Genomic DNA, 17,749 nt, shown 5'->3' with positions numbered 1-17,749 from the left:
GTAGAAATAGCCACAGGTGCAAAAGGAGGAGAAAACCACAAGGCCACACCTTGGCTGATAGAAAGCAAATGTGTCAGAATTCTCTGTGTATTTATGCTCCCACAACCCCCATATCTCTTTTTTGGTCCTAATGCTAACTCTCTTGGCTCTGTTTTCCCTGTCCAGTGTGTCGAGACTTTGCTGTTCTGGAAGATCATACCTTGGCCCATAACTTGCAGGAGCAAGAGAGTAAGTAGCAATGATCTTTGGAACAACCTGAAGCAATTTTGTCCCAACAGATATCTGGTTCTGGTTTTGCTGAGAAAAACTCTCCCTACTTTTATTTAATTTTTATTCTTTTTAATGGAATATGGGTTATTATTACTGTCTTCACAGTCCTCTAACACTGCTCTGCATTCTGCCCCACCTCACCTTGTGCCCTAGAGATAGATGCATTTCATGTTTCAATTTTGTGCCTCTTTTAGAGTTGTTTATGCTATTTATGATAAAACTGCATGTGGGAGTGCACTTGAGGTTTTGTTGCTGTGCAAGGTTTTTAGAAATGACTAGCAATTTTGGAAGCTTTCAGTTTTATAGGCTGACCTGAGGTGCAACCAGAATTCTTTTACTTATTTCAAAATTGCTAGTGCCTGCCTTTTGAAAGGAGGTTTCTTTTTAAGACATTTTGAGGTAGGGCAGCTGTATACTACAAGGGTTTGAAAAGGAGAAAAAAAGTACAGCTAGGAACTTCAAAATGACTGTTGGGGTTTTTTTTTTGTTTTAATTTTTTTTTTTACATGCTTATCTGCTACTTGGGGTATGTTTGCATTGCAGTTTCAGGTGTGGTGGCGCCTCTAATCTGCTTTGCTGGGTGCCAAGACCATTGGTATCTACCAGTACTAGGTGCTAATACTCTGCCAAACGTGCAGCTCGTGCTGAAGTTGTGCCCTTGCTGCTGGAACCTGAGACCATTGAATTAAAGCTGGCTCTCAGCTGCAGCTCATGTAGCCATCTTTTCTTGCAGACAGCATCCATGTATGGTAAAGGACTCACTGTAGTATTCAGTTGCTAAATATAAAGGTAGTGAGATTCTGGAACCAATTATGTTGAGAGCGAGAGAAGTTTCCTCTTCTGGAGGTTCTTGAGAACAGATTAGGGAAGTGTCCATCAGAAGTGGTTTAGGTTCAGCTCATCCTCACTGGTCTCTGTTGGTCCCTTCCAGCCCTTTATTAATCTAGGGTAATTTCCTGTGGCCAAACAATGAAATTCAAAGCCTAAAAAGCATTCCCTATAAATCTGGATGCGATTAAGATATGCAGATCTTGTTTTGGTAACAGATGTACATATACAGCCCCCTCAGTGTTGAAACGAGGCAATCTCAAGCTGCTAGCGGAATTCAGTTCAGGACTTCCCCACCTTTAGAGATAATACATGATTTTTTTCCCTGCCAAGAGCTGTCTTCCTTTCTGGCCCGGAATGTCCCTCGCACTTGGTTTGTCTTGTTTACACCGTGAAGTTCTGCAGGCTGACTTGAGGTTCTTGTCTCTGTTTATTTCCAGTTGAGCATCACTTGGCAACAAATGTTCAGCGTAATCGTCTGGTGCAACATGACTTGCGAGTGGCCAAGCAACTGCAAGAAGAGGAAGATCTGAAAGCACGGGCTCAAATCCAGAAACACCGAAAAGACTTGTGAGTTTGGGATGGAGCTGTTGAAATGCTAGTCCCATTTGGTCAGAGCACTGAAATCGGCTGCTTTGGTTTGAGTTGACTGACAGTACGTGGGGTTCCGGTTGATCAGCCTTTTGCTGTTGTTTCCTTTTACCTTTGGCTATCTGTTGCAATAGAAGTATTGATACTAGGCTCTGGCATGGAGCAATGAGAACAGGGTGCGAGTAGGTGGTCCTGGGGCCCATCCTGGCTTAGATTTTGTTGCCTGACCATGGGAAGGAGCCTTCCTGTTCTGCTGCCCGTTGGCAAAGTGAGGTAACTTGGCTACTTGCATTAACCTTGTTCCTGGCTAAAATCTGAAAAAGAAGAAATCACACCAACGAAATACACAGTGTTATAGTGAATTCTCTTGTGGCAATTGCAGATACCGGCGTGTTTACATTGTGCCTGATGAGTGCTTTTAAGGAGCTGGGTGCGATGCTTTTTCGTGTCCTGCTGCACCAAACAGCTGAAAGCCCTTGCTTTTGCGTTTGCAGATACTCCAGTGTGAAGTGACCTGGGAAGAGGAGCTGCTGCCCCAGGGTCACTTGGTGGAGATGGGTGTTGGAGGACAGGTCTTCTCTTGCAGTCAGTTCTGCAGCAGCTGTGGGAGGATGTTTAATGACTGATCCAGTTTGGTCTGCAGGTTTGCTCAGGCCCCACACACTAGATCTAACCCCGTGGCCTGTGATTTGGCTTTCTGTGTGCCATGGCTCTTAGGCTGTGGAGCTGGTGTAGAAATGAAACATGGCAGGGCAGGGCACACCAAACCGGCCTTTCCAATCTAGAGTTGACACTGGTGCTTCCTCCCCTGAAACGCACACACTTAGTCCCTTGCAATGTATGAGATGTAACAAAAGGGTTGTGTGAGAGGGCTCAGTCGGATCCCAATGATGAGAGACAGGAGCTTGCTTTCGAATGGGGCTCCCTACAAGTGCAGGGTCTGCAGGGCAGAGTGCATCTCCCAGCGTCTACGCTGCCTCCCAGCTTGCCTCTTGCTCCGTGATGCCACCCACCAGGTACAGTTGGTGGTGGATCACAGACATTGGGTGGCTCATCCAGCAGAGACGGCGATGGAGTAGAAGAGCTCTGTGTTGCAGATGTGAGTTATAGGACTGGCTTCAAAGGAGATGCTCATAAAAGATTAGAAGCTGGGGTGTGACAAATCATCTGCTGTTTTCGATGTTCCCAGCATACTCAGGCGGCACTGGGTAGATACATGTGTATCTCTCAAGTCTGTGCTTTCTTTCAATAGTTTTGTCTTCATTACCAATTAGAGATGTAAGTATGTAAATGACAACATAAAAATTAATTTTGTATGGCAGAGATTGTTACTTGCTGGGAACTGCAAACAACTTCCTTGTTGTAGGACTGTGTAAAATGGGATTTACAAACTTTGTGAGCCAAGTTGCAGGCAGAACTGCTGATGCAAAATGTTGTGTCAGCAGCAGTTCTGCTCCTGAAAGCTTGAGCTCTTCTGCAAGAATAGTAAAAAAAAAAAAAAAAAAAAAGTTGGAGGCATCCTTTTGTAATTTGATCTTTTTCTTCCTTAATTCCTTGTACATTCCCATTGTCTCTTCCTTGTGCAAGATCAGCGTGTTCTGGCAACAAAATTATCCTCCCTGTTACTGCTTTCTGTATGGTTTAGGACATTTTGACACCGCAAGGTGACGGGAGGAGTAAAGGGGCAGAACTGAGTGCTCTTTAGAAACAGGGAACGTAAAAAAGCTCTTCAAATTTATGCAATTTCCTCTGTCTTTCGAATCCTAGATTCTCTCAGGCTTTCTGATGATAAATGAGAGAATAGAAGTAACTTCTCTTCTTAAGAATTCGGGGAAGCATCAAACCTTATTTTCTTGCTTCTTTAAAAGCATCTCTCACATCTAGCTGAGCAGCTTGCACACTGCTAAGCATAGTAGCAAGGTTGCTAAAATAACTGTTGGAAATACTGTGAAAATATGCTCTTTCCTCATTTTGCTCCCAGTGCTGTGGTGGTTCTTTTACACTAATGTGAGCAGTTCCTTTGAATGATTCCCTTAAACCCTTTTTTTTTTATTTTTCCTCTCCTCATCTGGCAACAATTAGTTGCTACAGCCAGTGTGAATGGGAGCTTTCTGATCACACTGACTTTTTCCCCCCCACCCCCTCTTTTTCATAAACTGTTGTAGAGTTTCCCTGACACTCTTGACACTCCTGGCTGCCCGGGATTGAAGGATTCTTTGGCGTGATATTCGGGGATGATGAGGTGTATGTTGCTCTGGCTGATTTCTGGGAACTGATGGGCACTTGAACTTACATTAAAGAAAACGAGGGGCAAGAAGAGCAGTCAAATTTCTTTAACCTGTTTTCTTATGATCAGTCAAGCTGTAACACCAGCTTATGTTAAGTAACTAATAAAGTCTCAGCATTTAATTACCACTGAGCAATAAAACAGAACATCTAATTCTCTGTTGCTGTTCAGTGGTTCTTAGAGACTGATACGGTGTATTCCAAGATGTGTGTCATCAGGAACAAGAAAATGCTGCGTCTTTTGCATTACTTCTACTGTTCTTTGCTGTGAATGGGAAGCCAATGACCTTGTTGCCTTGGCTCAGAAACAGCTAATCGTCTTTCAGTCTCCTGTTTGTCTGCGATAAGATGTATTTTAAGCATTTAGCAAGTCAGTTGGTGCTGGTGAACTTGGCACCTTAGCTCAGTTCACAAGTGCTGGGGGAACCGGAGACATGCAATGCCTTGATATGTCTGACCTTTCTAACTTATTTTCTACCTGGACTCATGTCTTCTGAGACTGGGGTCATAAGGGATCCACTGTCTTAAGCCCACTGACAGCCTGCTCCCCAGGATTTGCACATTCAGCTGTGGTTTTGCTGGGGACTCTGGTTCCCTCCTGGTACCATGTTTGCCATGGTCCCATTTTATTTGCCAGGTTCAAGAACTAGATTTGCTGCTGTGTGAGTTCGTGTGTCTTTGAACAGATCTCTCCTTGGAGTCAAGTGAAACACACACAGGAACACACAAAAAAATGCCAGGTTCTATTACCTGGATGAAAGAAACTGATGTCTGAAGATGTTTGACCTATTGATAACTCCCGCCCTACCAACACTGAAATACATGAGTGCCTGCCAGGGTGTCTCTAGATGTGGGTCAGTTTAGGGATATGCACAAGTGTTTGCAAGTATGGTGGTCTGGGAAAGGGAAGGAAATGTCATGTTGTGCCAATGACTTGGGGTTCATGTGTGTTTGGGGTGGGGGATATAAATAACATGCAATACCCAATTGCATGTCTGCTTCCAAGGAGCAGTTGACAGAAATAAAGAAGCTTATTTTCCCTCCTCCTGCATGTTCCTTTTCATTCCCTGTAACAGATCAGTTGTTTCTTGGTGGCATTTGTCCTAAGTCCTGTTCTTGTTGCAGTGTCCTTCTTCCCCACCCTAAGCCACATATCCACTCTTTCCTCTTCTCTCATTCTTCTTCACTTCCTAAAAAAGCAGGCTGTGTGGTGCCACTGACTGCTCTGGCTGTGCCACTGTTCTCTGTTTTGCTACCAAAAGTGCTTGTCTGCATTTACTGTTTTAATTTCCTCCACTCACATCCTAGATCCTCTTCCAGTCCTTTGCCTCCAAGTTCGCTAGGTTATTTATGCCCTGATCCTTGCTCAAGCCTAGAACTAGTTGCTCCAGCCCACATATCACAACTTTGACACAGCTGAACCTGCTTCTCTTGAAATATTTGCTTGACTTCCGTAATAACGCTCTTGGTAGTCCTCCCATCACCTATCTGATCATTGCCAGCATATTCTTCAAAAGATTGGATTCTAATAAAGCAAGCTCTGCCTGTTGCTGTTCCCATTCTCATCTCCTTCTGTGCCTTGCCTTTCAGTAGGCTCAATTGCAAAGATAGCTCAGATTGATTTTTCTGACCTGTTCAGAGCTAATCTTTGGCTCAATTTCAACAGCACTCAAAGAGCGAGCTCTTAATCTTTTTTCACAAATCCCCCAGCCCTTTTCTGGGCTGCCCTAAGGAACCCCTGGCCATCGTTCCGCCTGTTTGCTGGGCATCAGAGCACAACACTGAGTATGGCAGAATTCTTGCAGATGCTTTCAGTATGACGTCCCTGAAATACAGCCTTCCCTGTCTGTCTGCACAGACGAAACTCTCATTTCGTGTCTCAGTTACTCTGATATCTCTCTGTCCCCAGTTAATGCAATCTTGTGTCGTTACCGCATTCGCGTTGGCACTGTGATGATGGCTTCTCGCCCCTTGTTTTGACGCATGTCGCTCTCTTGCATCTTGGCACTGATTCTGCTTTTTTGTCTTGTCCCACCTCAGCAGCATTTCTCATTCATTGCTGAACTGCCACCTCCAGCCTCTGCTTGGCCTACTTACTGCATTTTGCTATCAGCATTTCTGCACTTTCTCCTTCTTGGCTTTCATGTGAAAATCACTTTTCAGAAATGCCTGCATTAACTGGACCCCTAAGCGCCTCCTTTGGCACCACATGTACAACAATTCCTCGGCAGAATTGGACTGTTTGCAGAGACTCCTATGTACTACGTTGGCCTGTCCAATCTTGTGGTACCTACCTCCTTTCTTAGCAAACTGCCTATGAATCTGTTTTCTCTTGCTTTATTCTCTGATTCTGAATGTTTGGGGACCTATTTTCTAAATTTGGCTAGCAGTAAGTACAGGAAGTCTTGGTCCCTGGTGAGGCTTCATAGGCTCTGCACTAATACTGAGTAATAATTCTTCTGTGTACATCAGATGGGTTCTTGAGTCCTTTTATCCCTTTCTGCAGGCTGACTGATGCCTGTGACTTTAGCTGCCTATAATCCTTGTCTCCTTGCCTTCTAGAGAACGACAGGACTGCGAGATCGCTCAGGAAATCCAAGTGAAGCTGGTATTTGAAGCAGAGCAGCGCCGCAGGCAAGAGGAGAAAGACGAGGTAACCTTTAAAGCTGCAGGGATGGCAGGGCTATTTGTAGCAGCCCTTTGAGTGCAGGAATTTCTCAGTCCTTAGCCACAGGAGTTGGCTTGCATGGTGTCAGTCCCCTCACAGGTCTCGGTATGCACAGAGATTTTGGGGAGTCCTGTTACAGGAATAAAACAGTCATAATCCTCATGCTCAAGGGTCACAGGGGTTGTTGATGCCAGTAGCCTTGCTAATGAAGAGGGCAAGTAACAGATGAGTCTTGTTGAGGTGTTCATTGCCCTGGTGTAGGAAGTTGTAATTGTTTATGCACTTTCAGATCTGCTTGCTTTCTCAAATGCAAGATGACAAGTACTATGTTTGTGAGAAGCCTGGGTTGTGATTTCTTCATCTTTGGTGCAAAGACTTCAGCAGAACCCTCAGCACAGTCTTCAGTCTCTGGCTTCTCCATTATCTTCTTGCATCTTCACAGCCTGAATACTCTGATGCAGTTTCTTGCTTGCAGATTCCTTTTGTTATTGCAAAATATTGCTCCGCTGCTGTTTGCTGGCGAGTGGGCAGCGTGGTCTGTCCATGGCTTTCAAAGGATTTTGCTTGTTGATTACTTTATTGTGTCAGCCTGTCAGACTGGGCATTCAAGAAAGCCACAGAATGGAGCAATACTTGTATGAGCCTGGAATGTGGCCCCACTTTCAATTACAGATAGTTCCCTGAGAAGTATGAGTAGTCTAAAGATGCTCAAGAGGCACCCTGTGGCACTTTCTCTGTAAGAAGAGCTTAAACACAAGGCTGTGTTTCCTAGAAGATCCTCAAATAAGAATCTGTCCTTACCTGACAGGTGCGTCGCTCTGGTTGTGCAAGACTTCATTTTCTTCTTATACCATTAAGTCCAAGCAAGTACTGAAAGGCTGCCCTGGCAGACAGGGAGGGGCTTACAAGAGAAGCTTGTGGTAATGGGGCTGGGAGGAGCACTAGTAAAGGATTTCTGCTATAAATGTGACCATCTTATTTTTGGGAAGGTGAAGGGGATGCAGTACAACTCATGCTGGCTGTGGGAATCGCACCTTTCCTTCCTGCTTTCTGTAGAGAGCTGCTGGGATGTCAGCAGTCTGACAACAGATCCGTGCAATCTGTCAAACCTGCCTGCTGACCATCTTGTGCTGCCGGGAGCAATCTTCAAATGAATGTGGCTCAAAGCAAAGGGGAGAAGTCATAAATGCTCTTTCCTTTCCTGCTAGTATGTGAGAAATTCCCAAGTGTGGCTGAAATGTAGCTGTGGACTGAGTTAGGCTGCAGCTAGTACCAGAGTGTGGCACTGCTGCCTCTCCTTGCAGTGGGTTTTCTGGAGTGCTTGAATTGATACTGCTTTCCTTCTAAGGTCCCTGCCAGCATTATTTCATTTGGGTGGGCTCCTGTGCTGATGCAGAGCCTGAGCGGCATGAGTGAGGCTGCACAGTGCCCCAGAGAGTTATCAGCTGGCAGTGACAAACATCAGAGCCCCTTCTGTAGCTCTCAGCACAGCACTTGCAGGTTGCTCTGTATTACGCCAGTACTGGTCACAGGCCGGGCTAGTCATGTATTTGTCACACGTGAGGGTGTAGCAGCTGCCCAACGTACGCGATAGCTCCCTGGTATCAGTAGTGACTACCAGTGCTGTGCCACTGCTCTGCGTGAGGCAGATCCAGTCTGGTGCGCAGGGCACTTAAATGAAGTGCTAAGCCTGCCTACTTACAAGTCCAGTTTGGAAGAAATGGTTTGTGTGGATTTGCAAGTCCTGAGCTGTTTCAGTCCTGGAGATAATGTGCTTAAGCCCATATATTTATAGACTTACTGTACTTGCTAGAAGAGGTTAACCTTGTCAGGAGAAAGGAAGTGGGGATTTTTGGGGTGGTGTTTTGTTTTCTTTTTGATAAAGATCCTGTGGTATCCCCAGGTCCTCCACAAAGCTGGTTACTGAGCAAATCCAATCTGAATCCTGAAATAATAGTTTGTACTTGAACACCTATCCAATGTCCTCCAGTGCTGGCTTTGCTCTGGAGCGTGTTGGCTCTTAGTTTGCATTTCAGTAACGCCTTTCCTGTCTGCAATGTACACTTTACATGCGTGGCTCTATAAAGGTCCTGAGGATTAGGGAGGCTTAAATATAGCATCCAAAGGGATAGCATACCCTGCTGGTATCTTCCAGCTTCTCTTTCTAGCTTCAGAATACCTCCGCTGACTTGCAAGTGTCTGGGCCTCAAATGAGCCCCAGGGAGCTGTTTGCTGTTGTTGGGCCTTGTTGATCCATTAGTCAATCTTGAAGGAAAACCAATTAGAAAAATGGAGTGCTATTGTCTTTGATGGCATATCTACCAAAACTGCGACAGAAGATAAACGGCTGCAGTCCCTGCAGCGCTCCTGCCTTGTGCCTGCTCCTCTCTTCCTAACGTCCCTTTCGATTTTCTTTTCCTTCAGCCTCTTGTCTGTCAAATTGATGCATTTCCCTGCCTGGCATCCTACAGTCCCTGTAAATTACCACTAGTTTGAAGCGAGTTCATAGTTGCTCTGTTGAACTCCTTGCAGTCCAAAGTGCCTTCAGCTGGAGACAGTCTTTGCCTCTGTTTTTTTTCTTTCCCTAGTGGAGTTCAGGGGGCATTTCCAGCCCACTCGTGTGAGCAGGTGTACGCTTGTGTGACTTCCAAACCCTTGCTGAAAGTCTGAAGTTGCACACGCAGTCCCTTTCTGCTGTGCTATGGCCATTAGGGCTTTACAGGCTTGTGTGCAGGTGAAATGGCAACCTGTGAGTCTGCCACGGGGTTGGAAGGTCAGCGGTGGCCCTTGTGTCAACCACTAAGTTGGAAGCCCCATCCAGCCCAGGGGTTGAATTTGAGAGTAACCCTGTCATTGCCATGTCTGACAAATTAAACTATCAGGATTTTTATAATTGAATAAAGAATTTGAATAAAAGAACCTGGAGATATTTTTTGGGGGGGAGAGGTAATGTCTATTTTCTTCCATCTCTGCAGGACATTGCCCGTCTCCTACAACAAAAAGAACTGCAGGAAGAAAAAAGGCGCAAGAAGCACTACACAGAATCCCAGGGACACACAGTCTATGAAGACAGCTATTACGCAGAAAATGGAGGTGCGTGTCTGATAGATAAAGGATCCAAGATCATGGCATATAGGTGAACCTGATGATCTGGCAACTCCGTTCAGGAGATTTCCCTTATACTACAGTCCTGCATTCAGCACTGTAGCATTGCATCAGTTTCCAGCGTTAGGATCAGACTTTATTCTAGAATCAGGAAATATTTGCGGGGGGGGGAAAAAAAAAGAAGAAAAAGAAAAAAGTGGAGTAGGCAATTTTATAATTTTTGACTAAAGATCTAGAAGATGTCCGAAAAGACAGGGATAGGGTCTGTGGTGTGGTATGTGCAAGCACAGCCATGCATGCATGTTTTGAAAGGGCTTGTGGAAAAGACCGTAGCTGATGGTACTGATAAGCCACAGTTACTTCTGTGTGACACCAGGGGAGAGAAGTAGATGTAATTCCATGCTTGAATTCAAAAAGAAACAGTTACGTGTTCTTGTCTGCGATGCTATGCTGGCACAGCTACGAGCATAAAGGAATAAATGCTGGTTCATAGAACGGGCCTTTCAAAAATAACTCCTTACAGGTATGTATCCAAGCATTAAAATTAGCACAGCCGCTCTGAATGACTTACTGAATAACAAGGTCATCTCCACAGAATGCTTCTGCTGTGATTATCATCTGGGACTGTACATTGTAGAAAAGATGTGACCCACAGCGCTGTGTTGCTTTCTCTTGGTTGGCTTCTGTGATTAAATACAGACCTTCTTTAAATTGGGAGGAGAGAATCAGGGTGTGTTTAATTATGGAGCAATCTGGGGATGGCTTTGGTGTGCATTGGTGGTGGTTCTTGTGTTCTTTCTTCAAAAAAAAATGTGGGAAAGAGACGGGCTGCTTTTAATTAACAGATTGTGAAGATGAAGATCAAACCTCTTATCTTTCATTGTAACATCAATGGCATTGGTGACTTTAAATGTCTTTATTTGAACTTACACAAAGAATTTTAGCTTCGATTGGGAAGTTCAAGGACGGCCAAGAAAACACAAAACACAAAGTGCAAAACAGTAACCAAGTGGAAACTTCATGACCACAAGTCTTGCTACGTGTACAGACCTGGGAAGGACTTTGGTCTTGGAGTCTTATGGCCAACCCATACTTCAGTTTTTCAGAATTAAATGGGACAAGTCCCTGAAAAACTACAATATAGGGTAATAGTGTTGTCATGCAGAGATGGTAGGACAGGTGGATTTCTGTAGTAGAAATCAGCTGACAGAAGCCTGTGACTCTCTGAACTGAGACTGTGGTGTGGATTTGGAGAGCAGGATGTCTTGTGGATCTGACTTTTCTTTCTGCAAGAATCTGTAGTCTTGGAGGTGAGGTGGAAGGTGTTTTGCCTGACCATTCATAGTGCTGCTCTTCATCCTCATTCTTTAAAAACTAGAAAGGACTGGAGTGGATTATGATGCCTGGATCATCTAGTCCATTGATCTGGAATCTCTTAAATACTTGGGTGCCATTTGATTAGGCTTTAGCATCTTCAGTTTGCATCGTCCTCATTACTTGTGAACTTTAAGAGAAAAAGCCCTGCTTTGTTTGGGTTTTAGTCTGTCTTGAGACTGAATAAAAACTTATCCACATTCAGGAGGAGTGTGGATTAGGGCTATTGCTCCAGAGCAATCTGAGCTCTTAAAAAGTGGAAAAATAAACATGAAAAAACTTCCTTCCAGAAGTGTCTGTGCCATGAAAAACATTTCTGTATTCACTCAGTTACTTGCTGCTTGAGAGAGTAACTCCAGGACCTAAAGAGTGTTTACACAGCCCCTGCAGAAATTGCTGCAGGAATCGGTGCCTGCTGAGGAGTTAGTCGCCCTGAAATACTCCAAAACCAAATCTTCTGCTCGGGCTGTCTGGCATGACTGCATTACCTGCGCCAATCCTGTCCCAGCACAGCCACGCTTTACTCTTTCTTGATCTCATGCTTAATCTCCTGCTCTCTGCTGCTGTATCTATTGAGCTTTCCTTGATAAGAAAATTGAACTAATTTTTAGACCCTTGTTATAGTTCAAAAATTGACTCTTGCTTTCGGGCTCTGGTCTCCGTTGTTCAGTAAGTCACATAGATTGTTTCATGGAACACTTGTTTTCTGTAAGTCATGTGAACGGTCTAAAACTGAATGGAAAAACCCACCAATTAACAAGAACTGCTGTGGTTGCTCTTACAGTTCTTGGATTTTTAAAAACATACCTGTTCTGGATAAAAGTCACATAGATTTGTTTTCAAGGTAGATTTTTCTGTAGGCTGTGTTTTTGCTGGCTCTGAAAAAGTTTTTTCTGAATAGAATGACTTGCAGGGAACATTCAGTTTTGGTGTGTTTTTCATTGTTTCCCCCCTGAAATCTAGATGATTGTAAGGAAGTCAGAGCTATTTATTAAAACAGAATGCAGTTTGTGTGCAGTGAAATCTATTTTAAATATTATTAGATACTGTAAAAGAACTCGGCAGTGGAGAAGGAAAGTCTTACACTGCTGGCTTTTTTTTTTTTGTATAGTTTTAGTTCAAATCAGCTTCTGCTTCAAGGAAATTTTTTTTTTTCTTCAGAAATACGCCTTCATTCTGAAAAGCTGTTGTAGAGATAACAGTTTACTCAGTGCAATGATTTTCCTTAGCAAATAGGTTGACTGGAAAATAAGTCTATCGGCAGATTGTAGGCAGACTGCTGCATCCTCATAGCTGTGTCAGGTTTATTGCTGAAATTAAAAGCAAAGAAAATTTCCACCTGCTTTCTGGAAAGCACGGAGGAAACAACTCGCCAAGCTGCCGAGTAAGCAGCTTTTACACCTACATTGCTGAGGTCAGGAGCCTGGGCTTTGTGAAGTCTTCTCCTGCTCTTAAATTTCCTGTAGCCCTCTCTGCAGTCAGAGCCTAAACTTTTATTTAGGCAATGAATAAGTCTGGGCCCTGAAACTTCTGGATCTGCAAGAGAAACTTGACAGTCTGTGGTGGAAGATGTTTGGATGCTGCAGCCATCCATCATCTTGTTCTTGCTTTTTTTTTAAAAAAAAAAAAAAATTAAATAATCCCATCCCACTTGATTCTCTCTTCTGCTTTATGCGGGTCTTTGCCCTCTATTAGGTAAGGCTGTTTTCTGATGGAAAAACCTTGTGCCCAAAGCCAGGGCAAGGTACCGGTGCTCGTAAACCAGGATCCAACTTGATCCTCTGCGTGGCCCCTCGTGACCTTAGGCCTCCCACCCCCACCCCTTTGTGTCCCAGCCTCACCTGCATCATGTGCCCTCCTTTGCAACCCTTTCTCTGGTGCTTTCAGTATTCTGCAGCAGTGACATGTCACCGGGAGATGAGCTGCTCTGCTGGCTGTTTTTCAGCCCCAATGGCATCATTAAAAGCCCTCCATCTCCATAGTGACTTGTCCTTGTCTTAGGAGGTGCTCAGACACACTTTTTGGCCGGACCAGTGCTTTCTGCTCCCTGTTGCCTCCCATGCTGCGCTGCTGGTAGCCAGGCTGCCATTTCACTCTGTTCCCTGTTATTTTTCCTTCTGATCCTGCCGTGCTTTGCCTGCATTTTCAACTTCTCCTTGCCTCAAGCTCCCTCATCTGCATGCTGTGAGCCTGACCTCAGTGAACCACCATTAACCCCCGCACCACTAACCCGCTCCTCGTTTGTCCCCCTGTTGCTCAGAGCACCCCTGGGGTGACCCCAGACAGCAGGTTTCTGAGCCTCGCAGGGCACGCAGTGGTGACAGGCGCATGCACCGGCGGAGAGAGCACCAAGAAGCGCCCTCACCTTTGTCCAACGGCACCTCCAAACACAGGCATTCCCCCTTGGAGCATCGTCGGAGGTCTCCTCAACCAAGCGAGGCTGGCAATGGCCATCAGCAGGAGTGGAAATCAGCCAGCCAGGGAAGGTCCAGGAGACCTCCAAGCCTTGACCTGGAAAGAGAGGCTGAGCGCGGTGCCCGTGACCACAGCAATAGCTGGGAGCCACGGGAGAGGAGAGCACCTGGCAGGGAGAAGGATTGGAGACCTCTCAGTCTTGACCTGGAGTCAGAGCATGGACTCACAGACCAGCCACGGCACAGCAGAAAGCCAACAAGGCAAGACAGAGAAAGACACCTTCCTCTTCTTGATGTGGAACTGGAGGCTGAGCAGGAGACCTGGCATCAGGGTGGCAACCAGGTGGTGCGCCCTGAAAAACACAAATCTCATCATCGGGGCCACTCGTCACATGGGACAGTGCATGACGAGAAGCTCCATGATGCTGAATCTAGAGGTGATCATAAGAGGGGTGAGGAGAGAGACTGCAAAAGGGCAGGACACAGGAGATGTTCCTCCTCCCCACACGCTGTGACCCAGGGGAAGGTTGCAGACTGCCAGCGATACTCAGGTAACCAAGTGATGGGGAAGGCGTATGTACGTGTGGGGATGGACCTTTGTGTGCCCCATCCTGGTGTCTGAAATCTGCCTTGTTTTCTTTGAAGATGCTTATCTCCAATATTCACCTGCAATGTGTACACGGTGAATCCTGGCCAAGTTTCTCCCTTATTTAGTGAGATTCTTCTTACCCATTGATGTTCTTGCTCTGTTTATTTTCTGACATGTTGCATGGCATCAGAGAGGATGAGTAAGCAGGTATTGTTGGAAATAGTGCTCTTGGTATCCTGTGTTTAAGAAATAAAACAAACACAAAAAACCCCCAATCAAACAAACAACAGCCAGCTGTAATTTTCATGATATATTTTGTGCTGTGGTCTCCTTGCACAGGAGAAAAAAAGGAAACCTAACAAAAAAACTAAATGTTAGGATTACATTTGTATTTTGTTGATTTGGGATGTAGGGCTGTAAGTGAGGACAGTTTGCTTAAGCATTAACAAGCCAGCAATTTCCATTTGCTTTTACTGAAAAGCCTGCTGGCAGCATAATCAATTCAGTTTGGGTAAAATTCAGTAGTGTCACTAGGTGTCTGACGGGGCTCTGTTTGTAAGATGGGGTTCTTGTCAAATTCTGTACAAGTGGATTTTTCTAGGAAATGGTTACCTGTGTGGTAAAGATCCAGATCCATCTTTCTGCTTTTAAAACCACACTGGGGGTGGGGGTGACATATCTCTTAGTGAGGAGAAGGCTCCAGCAAGACCTTATAGCCCCTTCCAGTATTTAAAGGGGGCCTACAGGAAAGATGGGGAGGGACCCTTTATCAGGGAGTGTAGCAATAGGAGGAAGGGTAATGGTTTTAAACTGAAAGAAGGTAGATTTAGATTAGATACTAGGAAGAAATTCTTTACTGTGAGGGTGGTGAGACATTGTCACAGGTTGCCCAGGGAAGCTGTGGCTGCCCCATCCCTGGAAGTGTTCAAGGCCAGGCTGGATGGGGCTTTGAGCAGCCTGGTCTAGTGGGAGGTGTCCCGGCCCACGGCAGGGGGTTGGAACCAGATGATCTTTACGGTCCCTTCCAACCCAAACCATTCTGTGATTCTATGAAAGTAGGAGTTCAGAGACTTGGATCTATGTCTGTCACAGCATGGGAAACTCCTGCTTTAAGCCATCTATCTGGTTTTCACTTGGATAAGGTGGGGATGATAACGCGTGTCTGTCTCTGGAGATGTTGGGAGAGGTATTCTTTGCCTTCATGGTGCAAAGGTTTTATCTGGGGAAGTGGAAGGTGTTAATCAGGTCTTTATATAATTGCTAGGTTGTGATTTGCCCTAATACAGTGTGGACCTGAGTGACTCCCATCCCATTGAATCAAAATAGCCAGAAGCTCACATCCTCTTCCTGTGGGCCGTGGTCATGGTGGGCTTTGTGCTCCCCTGAGCGTGGGCAGAAGTGACGTGGAAGTAAAGTTTATTGTTGTCTTCTGAGCAAATGAAGCCTGGCACTGATCAGTATGTGAAGAAAGCTCAACCTCGGGCTGGCCAGCAAACAATTCCTGGAAATTCACTTTTTTTCTTCATAGAGTCAATGGCGTACAGGAGCCTGTCGACCACACTGTTGTTCATTCCAGCATGATAAAACTGTGTTTGCCATGGCCTTAGCAGCACTCTGAATAATTTAACTCTGACCAAACTGGTGCTTTTTGCCAGCGTTTCTGTGCTGGCTGGAGACTGCAGCTCTTCACAGCCTGGATTGATCACACAGTGCAGGGAAAGGCCAGGACATACATTTAACCATAACATGCCAGAGCTGAAGTTTTCTCTTTTTATGCTAAGATAATTTGTAAGAGGGGTGTTAATTGCTTAAGATTGTTGATCAGTTGACTCAAAACAAAAAGCAAAAAAACCCCCACACCTCCTATAATACCTGAAGACAAGGTGGTTTCTTATTACACAGTTTTATTCTGTGTTGACACATGAGTTCTCTGGCCTGATGCAGTTTGAAGTCTTCAGGATGCTTGGTGGAGAGTGATGGGAGTTTGTCAATAAACGCACAGAAAGTTTTTTTTGAGGTTAGTTGGTTACTTCCTTTTTTTTTTTCCCCCTTTGATCTTACCTGATGGGAGGGAAACTGCTATCTGGCCCTGTAAGCTGTAACAGGTATTTATAATAAATGTGTAAATGGTGTAGCTGGAGGCATGAAAGTTTCGAGTGAAACTTATTTTCTCCACTTGGGGTGGAAGACAGACGGACATCTGGAATATTTGTATACTTCGTACATAAAGCAGAAAGCTCCTTTTGAAGTTTGAGGTGTCTGAACAATACAGTTCAGACTGCAGATGGAAGGAGAAGGCAGTATGTGAGTGTGTTGTATGTGAGTGAAGTCATGCATTTTATAACGGGGATACAGTGAGATTCCTTTGATGGCCTGGTGCAAATAGACTGTGGAGAGACTTTCAAAATGCAACATTTTAAATCACTTGGAGATGGTTTAATTTTAAAATGAACAAACAAATAAAACTAAACTCAAAACAAGAACTGAACCTTATATGAACTTCAGAAATGTTTACTTGGCTGTTTTCTCATTGTAAAATTCATGGTTCAGCCCTAGGAAGAAATTGTCTGAAACATCATGTAAGTCTGTCCCAGGCAACTTTTGCAGCCCGTGCTGCCCCAGCAGTGTGTTCACAGACTGCTGCGCTCCTAACAGACATTGGACTGCTCTCTGCTGCCCAATTTTGCCAGTGTGTCTCTATCAATGCAGAGTGAAAAATTATGATTCTTTTGCTAGCACCACTGTGTCAGCAAAGACTACTTCAAGGGACATGGCCTCTTTGGCCATATAGTTGCATTTGTCATATAAGGCATGGTGTATCAGATATTTCTATAGGCATAGCAAAACAACCCTAAGGTGCGTGCTGCACCTTGGCTAAAGGTACTCTCAAACCAGCTGTGTGGCAGGTACGCTGTTATCGTCTGCTCACCTTGAGTGGGGCTTTTGCAGAGGAGATGGTGGGGATTTCCTTACCCAGAGCATTTGGACAATGGATGAGTTGATTGTTTTCTCTCAATTCCGTAGGCACTAAGTTGAGAGGGACGCAGCAAGCCATGTATGACACACCCCAGAGGGAACAGGAGTTGTCTGATGCAGAGATTGCTCGGAAGCTGCAGGAGGAAGAGCTCCTGGTAAGTGGAGAGGGTGCATTAGTCAACTCAAAGGTAGCTAGCAATGACAACTTCAATTAGCAAAGCTTCTATATGTGATAGTGACTGAGACCTAAGGTCTTGCTATTGCGCATTCTGATAGTTACCTTTGTCTCCCATATACACACGTATGGAGTGACAGCTGGCATCCAGCCAGCAGAGCCCTATTTCCTGAAATAAACACCCAAAAATTAAGTTTTCAAAGCAGAGTGATATTAAATAAACACTTCCAGGCAGGTAAAGGTAGCCTGTAGTAAGTGTGGTCAGCTCAGAAGTGAGACAGGCCAGTGCCCATCTTTGAGAGAGAAGGCAGCATGATGGGCAATGCGTTGTGGTGTGGCCTGGCAGATAGGTGAGGGCAAAAATCAGCTGATAAACTGAAATGACAGTTTGGTGCTGTGTTGTGAGTTGAAGTATTGAGCTAGCTAAGTGTATTTGGAGAGGATGGTAGCATATTGGTATGGGCAGCTCCTGC

At 45.0% G+C, this 17,749-nt stretch overlaps 1 protein-coding gene across 2 annotated transcripts in view; it reads left to right on the top strand.

Moving 5' to 3' along the window:
• CCDC50 (coiled-coil domain containing 50) overlaps nucleotides 1-17,749 on the top strand; it is a 44,983-nt gene that overhangs the window by 17,455 nt on the left and 9,779 nt on the right. Inside the window, exons 2-7 of one of the 2 annotated variants that reach the window (XM_074591321.1) lie at nucleotides 166-228; nucleotides 1,539-1,668; nucleotides 6,538-6,628; nucleotides 9,619-9,736; nucleotides 13,383-14,087; nucleotides 17,150-17,256. In XM_074591321.1, the coding sequence (XP_074447422.1) occupies nucleotides 166-228; nucleotides 1,539-1,668; nucleotides 6,538-6,628; nucleotides 9,619-9,736; nucleotides 13,383-14,087; nucleotides 17,150-17,256 (1,214 nt within the window). The remainder of the gene's footprint in view (nucleotides 1-165; nucleotides 229-1,538; nucleotides 1,669-6,537; nucleotides 6,629-9,618; nucleotides 9,737-13,382; nucleotides 14,088-17,149; nucleotides 17,257-17,749) is intronic. The other variant, XM_074591320.1, reaches the window with a different exon arrangement.

The sequence above is a fragment of the Larus michahellis genome, chromosome 6, assembly GCF_964199755.1.
Source record: "Larus michahellis chromosome 6, bLarMic1.1, whole genome shotgun sequence".
In the NCBI taxonomy this organism is placed as follows: Eukaryota; Metazoa; Chordata; class Aves; order Charadriiformes; family Laridae; genus Larus; species Larus michahellis.
The sequence above is the reverse complement of the archived record's forward strand: the minus strand, read 5'-3'. Positions and strand labels throughout refer to the sequence as shown.